At 39.8% G+C, this 12075-nt stretch overlaps 1 protein-coding gene across 1 annotated transcript; it reads right to left on the bottom strand.

Moving 5' to 3' along the window:
- Positions 1-1798: 1798 nt before the first annotated feature.
- LOC121939288 (protein scribble homolog) lies at positions 1799-12069 on the bottom strand. The gene is made up of 7 exons (XM_042482351.1): positions 11996-12069; positions 11704-11886; positions 9439-9578; positions 8654-8691; positions 8050-8124; positions 5247-5301; positions 1799-3887 (listed from the first exon to the last, which is right to left on the bottom strand). Exons 1-7 carry the CDS (start codon positions 12001-12003, stop codon positions 3751-3753), a joined length of 636 nt encoding a protein of 211 aa, XP_042338285.1. The 5' UTR covers positions 12004-12069; the 3' UTR covers positions 1799-3750.
- Positions 12070-12075: the final 6 nt, after the last annotated feature.

Genomic DNA, 12075 nt, shown 5'->3' with positions numbered 1-12075 from the left:
AACATGCTATATTATGGTGTTTTTGCACATTTTTGCACGTTTTAATGCTATGGCGTTTCTCAGCACGCTATTTTCTGCTGTTTTAAGGTGTTTTCAGCCTTGCTTTTTTGGTCATTTTGTCAACAAGCTATATTATGGTGTTTTTGGTACTTTTTGCAAGTTTTGATGCTATGTAGTTTTTCAGCGCTGTATTTTATGCTGTTTTGAGGTGTTAAAAGCTCTTTTTGGGACATGCCATTTTTTGGAATTTGGCAAATATGCAAAAACTACCAAAAACACCATAATATAGCTTGTTGACAAAATGACCAAAAACGCAAGGCTATAGTAAGGCAAAAATGCCAAAAAATACCATGTCATAAAAACAGCGGAAAACACTTCAAAACAGCATAAAATAGCCTCTACAAAAACGCCATAGCATTAAAATGTGCAAAAACGACCATAAACATTATAATTTAGCATGTTGAAAAAATGACGAAAAAAGCAAGGCTATAGTAAGGCAAAAATGTCAAAAAATGACATGTCATAAAAACAGCTGAAAACACATCAAAACAGCATAAAATAGCCTCTCGAAAAACGCCATAGCATTAAAATGTGCAAAAACGACCATAAACACCATAAAATAGCATGTTGAAAAAATGACAAAAAAAGCAAGGCTATAGTAAGGCAAAAATGCCAAAAAAATACCATGTCAAAAAAACAGCTGAAAACACCTCAAAACAGCAGAAAATAGCGTGCTGAGTAACGCCATAGCATTAAAACGTGCAAAAATGTGCAAAAACACCATAATATAGCATGTTGAAAAAATGACGAAAAAAGCAAGGCTATAGTAAGGCAAAAATGCCAAAAAATATCATGTCATAAAAACAGCGGAAAACACTTCAAAACAGCATAAAATAGCCTGCTGAGAAACGCAATAGCATTAAAATCTGCAAAAACGACCATTAACACTATAATCTAGCATGTTGAAAAAATGACCAAAAAATCAAGGCTATAGTAAGGCAAAAAGGTCAAAAAATGACATGTCATAAAAACAGCTGAAAACACTTCAAAACAGCATAAAATACAGCGCTGAAAAACTACATAGCATTAAAACTTGCAAAAATTACCAAAAACACCATAACAAAGCATGTTGAAAAAATGACCAAAAAAGCAAGGCTATAGTAAGGCTAAAATATCAAAAAATACCATGTCATAAAAACAGTGGAAAACACTTCAAAACAGCATAAAATAGCGTGCTGAGAAACGCCATAGCATTAAAACGTGCAAAAATGTGCAAAAACACCATAATATAGCATGTTGAAAAAATGACGAAAAAAAGCAAGGCTATAGTAAGGCAAACATGTCAAAAAATACCATGTCATAAAAACAGCGGAAAACACCTCAAAACAGCATAAAATGGCGTGCTGAGAAACGCCATAGCATTAAAACGTGCAAAAACGACCATAAACACTATAATTTAGCATGTTGAAAAAATGACCAAAAAAGGCAAGGCTATAGTAAGGCAAAAATGTCAAAAAATGACATGTCATAAAAACAGCTGAAAACTCCTCAAAACAGCATAAAATACAGCAAAAAATTTCACATACAGTGTTTAGAGTTTTCAGAACTGTATGTGCCTTGAAAAACTCAGAAAAATCCTAAATTGCTCGTGTGTCTGAGAATTGAGGATGAGGATGAGCTGGACCCTTTAACAAGTCAGTCAGCTCACATTTACAATAATAAATAATGTGTTTTCTACGTTAAATGTGTGCATTGTAGTTTGTACATTTATCAAGCACAAAACACAGCACACAACAGATCAGATTCTTAAATGAAAAGTAAAATTTATTATTCCTGAACCACAAAATAGACTTCTTTGGTTGTACAAATTCACTAGTTACAGTCTTGTATGAGCTCTAACCCTTGACCCTAGGACTTCTGACCCTTTCCCTCAGACCTGTTTGCAAGTAAAAGCCCCCAAAGAGAACTCAAGACAAAAGAATAAACAAAAAAACTTGAAACACTGCATTAATAATGTAGTGAAACCCATCTGATTTTTTCATCTACTGTAAGTTTAAAAAAGGGTGAAATCAGCCATTGCAAATGTTATCAAACAAACTGAATTTCAGTCAGTGAGAGCAACATGGAAAGCTATCATTAGGAGACCCTACATTAAATTAACACAAATGCTACTATGCTGTGATTCTGCAAAAATACCCATCAGATACATAAACTGACAGTTCGCGAGCATTGAACTGAAAGAGAACAATGTTTTGAGAGGGATTTCTAATTGGTTCTGCCCCTCGTGGCTCTCCCATTAACAAACCAATATACATGCAGAGAGCACCTCGATACCAAGCCTGTCTAAACCCAGATGCACCAGCAGCCCACACTCTCGCTTGATCTAGGTCAAGACTGGCTCAGTTTCAAACCCAAAGTTTGCTTTCCTTTCAGTATTTGTACATTATTCACACGATAATTAATGATTTTTCAGTGGCGTCAGATTTAAATTAACCATAGACAGAAAAATAAAACACCTGCTACCTTCACGTCACTCTGGAATACCTCCAGATAGTTCAAGGATATAAATGAAGGATTCACATTGATAAGATAAAAAATAACACCCTGAACAGGGAAAGGTGAGTACCGTTAATTAATTATGATAATAAAAATGCATGTTTCCAAAATTTGATGTCCTGATATATAAAAAATGCTAAATGCTGCTGCCTCCAGTGTAGTCAGATTCTCTACAAGGGGAATGTAACACTTGTTGACACATGGATTTGCAACAACTATAATTTATCCAGGCAATCTGATTTGTAGATATGCTTCTCTCTAAAATGCCTGTGAAATCATAAAGTGGATTAATATTATCAAGTGATATGAAAGTCATTAGTTGAAAGCTATGACTTACTGACTCATAACTCGATTTATTTCAGATAAATTATCAGCATCGGTCATGCTTTTTGTGCCTTAAAAGAACCGGATGAGTAAAAACAGTGAAAAATAAAAGGCCTTCAATTTGAGTAAAACAATAAAAACAATAAATTACTTCAGATATACGTTCTTAAAAAGCTGATCAGTGGCAGTGCAAAAAAAAAGAAGATATGTACTATTCTTTTTAAAAAGCTCTCCACATTTTGTGACTGTGAAGGTAGCAGGATGTTCCCTCCTCAATTAATATATACACTCCTGTCCACCCGAGAACCCCGACATTTCACAATCTATTCACTGAAAGCCTAAAAATATCATAATCAAGTTAGTATAGCTATGACCCATTTCTTTTCTCTTCCAGTATGTTTAAAAAAAACAACAAAACAGCATAATCATTCGAGGTGCGAAAAGTAAAAAACTAAAAACTTCGGTTACCATTTTAAAATAGATCAGCTTCTACTTGGTAAACCGAGCGTACGACAAAAAAAACCAACGACAACAAAAAAAAAAAAGGTCTGCAAGTAGCAATCCTAGCTAACCAACTAGCTCTTTCTTGCCGTCAAGGGACCGTTGAGCATCTCACCAGCTCATCCTCAGACTGTATAGGCAAGACTGGCACGCAGGATATAAGTGATTGTGTACATGTGGTGACTATCAGCGCCATCGTCTCTGCAGTGGTTATATATGGGAGAGTAAATCCTGCTCTACTGATAATGTATGTAGTGTTTGGTGACTCTGCATGTCCTGCAGATGCACTTGTTACCAGTATTCCACAGCGTTCGTAAATGGATGTGGGTTCGCATTATGTCTTCGGCTTTCTTCTCTCGCTGTGACGTGTTACGTGGGCACGGCGGTTTCCAAGCTGCGGCGGCCCTGCCTCAGTTTGCGCTTGTTGCTGTACAGGGCCATCTCCTCCAGGGCTGAGGTGGCAGGCAGCGGGGTGGGCACCTCTGCCTCAGGGCTTGCAGCGGGCACTAAACAACAAAACAGACAGCGAAATTTAAGTTAAACGGCCGCAATTTAGCTTCTTTTTAATTTACAAATCACTCCTCAGCAGCAGCTGGGGAGAAGAGTCCTGTCGAGCAACTGACTGATGAGAAAGTGAACGTGTCCCTTAAACCAAAGAGAAGCCCCACATTCATATCAGCAGCTGGAAAGACGCAAAAGTTTGGAGCAGAAAATTGAAGCACCAAGTGACTCCATGTTTAAAATAGTCATCTTCTGTATTCACTCGCTGCAGCTTCAAAAACGTCACATTTCGTCTTAGAAATTGTCGTAAAAATTTCATACTAGTAAGTCAAAAGTCATGGTATATTATGCGAAAAATGTCATGGTATAGTCTGTCAAATGTCATAGTATAGTATGTAAAAAAAATACTATTCCATGTCACAAAAAAGTCATAGTATAGCGTGTAAAAAATGTCATATTATAGTATGTCAAAAAATTCCATAGTATATCAAAAATATCAGAATAGTGTATCAAAAATTAGCAGGTAGGTTTAGTATGTCAAAAAAGTCATGGTATTTAAAAAATGTAACTCGTATAAGTTACAAGTTGTGATTTAGTATGTCAAAAAAAGTCATAGTTTGCAAAAAATGTCAGTACAGTATGTCGAAAAAATCATCATAATATAGTATGTTAAAATAATTGTATAAAATAAATGTCAAAAAAACTGGTACAGTGTGTCAAAAAAATGTTGCAACGTATAAAAAAAAGTCATAGTACAGTACGTATCATAGTACAGTTGCATAAAAAAGTCGACAAGTTGTAGTATGTCAATAAATGATAAAAATGGCCTAAAAAGTGTGATAGTATTACCTGTTTAACCCAGTTTACAAGTAAACATACTGAGCACCATGATTATAGAATCACTTAGAGCTCCCTGTAATCACTACTTCAACACTTTTAACACATTCATGCACATCTGGATCGCGGTTAGTGTGAGATCATTAGTTTAGACACAAATACTTTAACACTTTGGTCTCAACATCAGGTGCTGCTTCACGTGTTGGGCCGCAGCAGGCAAAGCACGCCCAGGTAAACACACCTGTCTGAATACCTGAGCCTACTGTTATGCCACACAACTAGCAGGTTAGAGAAGAAATGCACAAACCAGCACACACACTTTCCATAAATACTCAGGCGCACAATCGCACGCAGACCTAAAAACACATGCACACAGGATCCTACCAATAGGAGCTGCTTATCCCAGGTAGTCACCTGAATCAAAGGGGATAGAAGAAATGAAGGTAATAAATGCTGCTTTCTCAGCTCTCCCTTTCAAAAAGCCTGTTTTAGTACGGTGTGAAAGTCTGAATGTCTTCAGCACTTACCCGGGTTGCTGGAGCCGTCGTCGATGAACTGCAGGTCATCCGCTGTCTCAGGGGACTGGAAGAGAAGAAGACAGAGTTGATACCTGAGCGACGGGTGTGTGTTAGTAACCTGTAACCCGGGGGAAGCCATCACCATGTGAGCGGGCAGCCAGAGGACGCGCCAGCCGCTCACTGCCGCTTTAGCAGACAGCGCTGAAGCTCCCAATCTGTCAGAGCCACAAAAGCCAGAGTACGTCTACTCGACTACTCCCCCCAGGAGAAGGTCGGCATGTTAAAGGAAAGGGAGGTTAAGTTAGGTCATCAGTTCCGGGGTTTGTTGTGTAGTGTAGGCACATCCACAAAGAGACAGCCGACAGAGCAAACAGTGCAGCACCAACAAGAGTCACCGACAGAAAACCAAGCAGCATGTGAACGTCTCTGTGACTACGAACCAACGGTGATCGCGTTTTCTCGTTATCAGTGTTGAGAAGCTTTTATTCTACACTCAAAGGACCACTGCGACCTGCAAGCTGAGGATCATCATCACTACAACTGTGTCATTCTTATCCCATATTTCTCCAATTAAGATATCCTCAACAATAATACTTTTATTTTGTTATGTTTTAGATTTTGAGATAAAGTATGTCAACTATATATATCAGGAAATTAAGAGCATCAAGCACATTACTTTTTGCAACATTTTATGATGGAAATGTCTTTAATTTAGACTGAAAAAAAGTCCTTAGCTAGTTTTTATTGTTTTATTTATTTTAGGGGAGAGGGACACATGCATCTATACCTATGCTTTACTCCTCAAAAATCTCATTGTGCATCAATAGTTAACACTACAATATTGTCTCAATACCAATATTGAAGTATTCGGCCAAAAATAATGATATTTGATTTACTACTTCAAGTCTTTAGTTAGGATCTCTCACATAATATTTGTTTTAACATTTGTAAACAGGTTTGGATTACAGCCATAGGTTCTGCTGTCATTAGAGCTAACGATTCATTCATTAACTGTCCACTATTAGTTAATCGGCAATTTATAATTGAACTGATTTAACAGTAATTAAGTAATGAGTAATTTTTTAAGAAAAAAAAGTAACAATGCCCTGATTCTGTCCTCTTAAATGTGAATATTTTCTTTTACTCCTCTATGACAGTAAACTGAATATTTTTAGGTTTAGGACATTTATAGACGTGCAATGAATCAACTAAAGAGAGAAAAATAATTAACAGATTACTCAACAATGAAACTAATCATTATTTGCAGGCCTCGCTGTCATGTGACGCTCGCCTTGCAGATCGCAGTGGTCCCAACTCTTCTTCTGTCAGTTATTATGCAGGAAACATTATGCAAACACTTGCATACAGTCAATTAAAATTTCGTCGAAGGGAGAATATGAACAAACAGAAGTCACTGTGCAACAACCAAATCACACACGATCTGACACATACGACCACAGAAACGTGACCCCAAAAAACAATTAAAAGACCACGTCGAGACAAGCTCACTCCATTTCGGGATTCCCTGCTTCCCCTCCGAACTCCTCAACACAGAGAAGAATCGACTGTTTCACACAAATCTACACAACTTCTGCCTCCTGAGAGCGCGGGAGGACACCGTGTTTCAGAAGCATGATGGAGGATGTTATTCCTCTGCCTGATGTGTGACTCATGCGTGGAACAAGACAGCTGATGGACGTGAATGTGAGAGTGGATGAGATGCAGAGTTTGTGGCCGTTTTCCCCGGAACCAACTGTGGTTAGTGGGATCAAAAAACTCGTCTCTGCAGCTGGTGATTGTTATTGTCTGTGATTATTAGTTAGCTGAGAGACAGATGGGTGTGAAGGGTTACTGCTGTAGATGCTCTTACATTCAGGGTTCCCACGTTCATGGAAAACCTAGAAAAGTCACCATCACATTTTCCCAAACTGGAAAAGTTGTGGAACTAGTAAAAATCATTGAAAGTTCAGGAAAAAAAATTATGTTGTGTATAATAAATTAAATTCTGTTAATATTACGTAATAGTGAATTTATTTTTTAAAGAATTATGGCCCTGTGGCTTTGGAAGATTTTTTTTTTTTTTTAATTCCGGCTATTATTATCCTTTTTTTTTTCAGTTGGGCGATTTTTTAAATCAAAAACAGAAAACGTTATGGCATTTTTGGGCAAAACTAAAATTTAGTTTAGCTAAAAAATATTTATTTTTTAAGAAAATTAGGTTTGGAAGGCATATTTCCTTTAAATTCTCTTGCCAAATTTTCTGGGTGATTTTTATTTAAGAAATTTTTTTTAAAAAATGTTACATGGCATGTTTTCCATAAAAATCACCAAAATAACACAATTTATCACAGCAAGAAACTGTAAAAACAGAAATTATCATTGCATTTTCAAATTTCTGACGGTCCTTGAACACATTATGTGTACAGTTTGAGTCCGATATCTTTAAGAAAAGCTGGGCAAGAAAGAAATAATAATTTTGGGTCCTTGTAAAGTCATGAAAAAGTTTTGAATTTTATCCATGAAAATGTGTGGGAACCCTGTACATTTGTGAGTGCTGTGTGGGAGACCAGGAGGGAGACGTGAGGCACGTTTGGTGTCATTTGTGTCGAGTGAGTCTCAAGTGAGAGTTAGTGAGCCAATCACTTTAGTGCAGAGCAGGAAGTACGATCAATCACGGAGCCAAACCCTAGACTTCAGTCGCACTGATGCCTCTTGATTAGGAGAGAAACTAGAGGGGGGAGGCAGCAGGGAAAGCCAGGGGGGAGGGAGGGAGGAGGCCGAGGGCCCCGGGAGCTCAGCATGCAGCCAATACCTGGATGTCGTATACGGGTTTGGAAGAAGGAATGGCAGCAAACTGTCGGTAGTCAAACTTCTTTGACGACAGGGACTAGAAGGACAGCAAACAGGAATGAGCAGAGGTCGAGGGAAGAGAGGAAAACAAGGACAGGAGGAGGGAGGGACAACGTATAAAGAGGAGGAGAAGAGGATGAAGAAATGTCACAGGAGAGGAGGAGAAAAGGAGAAAGAGATGCGGAAAAAGGAGAGGTGGGAGGCAGAGAGGCTGATGGGTGATTCAAACAGCCAGCTGTGGCGTATGATGGACAGCTGCGTGTGTCCTCAGCTCTGAGCGGCTGGAGTGACGACGAGCAAAATGATGGATTAATGAAACTGTGATCTGAAGCAAATCGACCCGTTTCCCCTTTTCCAGCTCGTACACCAACAGTCTTATTTGTTGCATTTTTCAAACAAAGCCCCTTAAATTAAACTGCAGTCAGTGTTACAGCTTTGTTCAAATATTTGATGATTCAGGCTCTCCGAGTCCGTTCAAAGGATACAGTCACACTGACACAAAGGCCAGAGGAAAAACATCAGGCCAACAACGACGTGGAAATAAAGGACAAAGGTTTAGTGCTTACCAGCCGGCCCGGAGACGTTACTCCTCGAGGACTGAGCTCTGTCGGAGAGAAACGGGACATGTCATTGAAACAGAGAGACAAAGAGAAGTAGAGGTAAAACATTTAGGTTTGGATTCAGTTTCCTTGTAAGTAAATAGGGAAATGTTCTTTTCAAAAGTTGCTATATAATAAAAAAAATAAAAATCTTAAGTAGGAGGGTAACAGAAATGACAAAAATGCAAAACATCAGGTAAGAAAAGCAGCACATAAAAATTACTTGAAAATCTCAATAAAATTTGATAACTGACTTGGAGTAAACTCCAAAGTCAAATATTTATTTTATGTCTTTTTATTTATTATACCTTTTAATTTAAGTTCTATCTATTTTATTTCCTTTTATTTGTGGTTTTATTGCTTTGATTGTTTCTGTTTTTCATCTATTTCTTTGTGTCATTGTGCATCTTATCTATCTAACTCTAGCCTACTTTCTTCTCACGTGTGTTCAGTACGACTGTTTGGCTTTCTGTTGCTGTTTCACCATCTATTTAACCCGTTTCTGCTTTGCTGTGTTTGCAAAAGCACTTTGTAATGGTGCTATATAAATTAAGCTATTATTATATTATTTTTAACTGTTCCTCTGAGCTCTGGGAACAGCCAGTGGACACTGGATGGCTGAGCCCTTAGCAGGAAATTATTAAATTAACAAATTAAAAATTCAGAATTTGGTGATGGCAACACTTCATCCTCAAAGTTCAGACTTAAAAGATGCATTTCATGTAAACAGACCAATGACAGCAGCTTCCTACCTTCCATAGGTGTGGGAGACGGTGTGGGAGCAGGCGAGGGCGACTCCGTCAGCTGGTCGAGTGTGCCGCGTTTCTTCCCGTCCCGAGACTTGGCGATGACCATCTGTGCTTTCAGCGCGTCCTGCTCCAGAGACTTCATTCTACGAGAGGAACAACCACCGTCAGATAAATGACAGAAAATAAGGAAACAAATACAGAGAACTGATGGAGGCACACACCGCTACAGGTGGGTGTGGTGCCGATCACTACTGATAATTGGGTGCTCCTTGTCCTGGTTTGCTGTGACAAACAACCGGTTGAATTTATCTGCACGGTAAAAAAAGGAGGCATTCCAGGAAAAGGACGACCTACTGCTAGTAGGCTGACCCTCAACTCACAAGTAGCTTGCAAACTGTGGGATGTGTGTTAGTACAAAGAAAAGTATGAAAATCAAGAGAACTGCAAGGCGCAAATGAAAAGAGTGCTGCAGAGAGGAGGAGACATCACAGAGGACGGAGAGAGGGGACCAGAGGAAGCTACAGATGAGACAGCGGAGACGTGCAGAAGCAAACAGCACGAGAAAGGCAGTGGAAGCACTGGCGCAGTGTTGCTGCGAGCGCTTGCTTGGACCTTTCCGAACTCGGCCTCTAGCAAAATACCCCAACGCCAAAGCACCCCAGCACACCCCCACGATGCCGTGCGTCTGGCCCTGGTGGCTGGGGCCGCGGAGCAGACCTGAGCTGGGAGGCTGCAGAGGAGGAGGTAGAGGAGGAGGTGGGGGGCTGGGGGGCCTCGGCCGTGCCCTGAGACGCCCTCACTCTGGCCTGGTAGAGCCTCTTAGCCAGGTCCTGCTCATACTGCCTAACATCCTCCTCTAGGCCACAGGGCCTGGGCCCCGCGGGGCCAAGGGGAGGGGACAGACAGGAGGAGGGGACAGGACCAGGAGTGCACCAGGATGAAGGAGGAAGATGAGGAAGGAAGGAAAGACACAGAGACAGGAAAAGAGAAGAAAACCAAAGAATGGAAGGTAAAACACCGACACATTTAGAAAAGATCCCATTTTTAGACATGAAAACTGGCAGTCGACAGATTATCGGCCTGAAGGTCATCAGGGCCGATATTTGGCATTTTTCTGATCATCTGTATCAGCGTTTTGTTCTAATGATTGCTGATAAGATTCATTAAGTAAAAAGTGCAAAGGAAGTGTCAGTATGGGAGGAACTTTTACTTTGTAAAACCTCGGGGAGCTATTTTTATTTATTCATTTTTTTATTTGATTTTAACTTGATTTTATAAAAAAAGTCTGTATATGATGTTGAATGTTTCAGTTTTGATAAAATATTTGCTAAAGTCATTCAAACAATTTCAAATTCTAAATATTGATGGAAAGATTTTCTTTTTTTTTGTAAATCCATAACGGTTCCAAATATTGGTTATCGGTCTCATTAACTACTAATTATCGGTATTGGCTCTGAAAATCCAATATCGGTCGACCCCTAATGAAAACAGTTTAAGAGGAGGCTGACTAACCACACACACATACAGACACAGACACAGACAGACAGACAGAGAGACACGCACAGACAGACACGCACACGCGCGCGCGCGCACACACACACAGAATGAACTGTGAACTTTTATTTGTTGTTGTCTGCAAATAGGAAAAGTGAACCTTGTTATTGACCAGAGCGACAAACTGTTTATCTGACAGAAGTGTCACCATCGATCTCTTATTTACACAGCATGAAATGTGAGCTTCAAAACAACAAAAAACATTTTGCGTGTTTGGTATTTTGTTCAACAATACAAGGAACCAATCATGAAAAAAACATGATCGTATTTTTATTTTTTGTTGTTGTTTTTTTAATCCGCATCATCTTTGGAGTTTGTGCTTGGTGTTTGTCTGCCTACACCCACACGCTTCCACTAACCTGCTCAAGCTTTCTCTAACATGTACACTCCAACAAAACAAACTTCTCCACTTTTTCCAAATTAATGCAAGGCAAAAGATGCAAGTGTAAACCCACTGCTGAAAATGTTTAATATTAGATCAAAGTTGCAAAGTGGGTTACCGTGAGCTGCTGCAGGAGACACTGTGAGGACAATGTCCCTGTTTGCCCCAGTGCCTCAGCCAGAAGTTACTCTAGTTCATTACATTTTGTTTGAAAAGGATCTCTAGTTATTCTGAAGTTTTTTTTACATTCTGCCACTGAGGGAAGTGTTTTTTAGATTTTAAATTTAAATTGTGGTGGGGTTGTTGTTTCAAACATGTTGTGTTGTATTTACCGTGCTGCTCTCCACATTGCTCTCTTCTCAGCCTCCAGAGCTCGTTTCTCAGCGGGGGACAGGTCCTTGTCGGGGGCCACAGCCAGCTCAGGGCTCTGCATACGGAGCCTCTCTTGATGTCGGCGCTCTGCTTTGGCTGTGCGGATGGGAGCCGCCGACTCCCCGGGGTACACGGGGATCAGACTGACGGGACACACAAGCGGCGATGATGTTGACAGGAGGAAGAAACAGAGAAACAAGAAACAGAAACAACAGCAGAGATTCTTTAAGAGGTTGTGTGCAGCGTGGTTACCCCGTCATGGAGTTGGGCCTCTGCTCCAGCCTGAAGCTGTCCTCCAGTGAATTCCTCTGAGACTCTCCCTTACCATCGAC

Source organism: Plectropomus leopardus, unplaced genomic scaffold (assembly GCF_008729295.1).
Source record: "Plectropomus leopardus isolate mb unplaced genomic scaffold, YSFRI_Pleo_2.0 unplaced_scaffold4440, whole genome shotgun sequence".
NCBI lineage: Eukaryota > Metazoa > Chordata > Actinopteri > Perciformes > Serranidae > Plectropomus > Plectropomus leopardus.
This window is presented reverse-complemented; position numbering and strand designations above follow the sequence as displayed.

Bases quoted from the DNA above. Each gene is read 5' to 3' on its own strand.
- LOC121939288 (XM_042482351.1), bottom strand. The intron at 5,302-8,049 runs GTATTGGCTGCA...CTTCTCTTCCAG, and splicing joins AACCCGTATACGACATCCAG to TCCCCTGAGACAGCGGATGA. The intron at 3,888-5,246 runs GTAAGTGCTGAA...TTTGTTGTTTAG, and splicing joins CGACGGCTCCAGCAACCCGG to TGCCCGCTGCAAGCCCTGAG.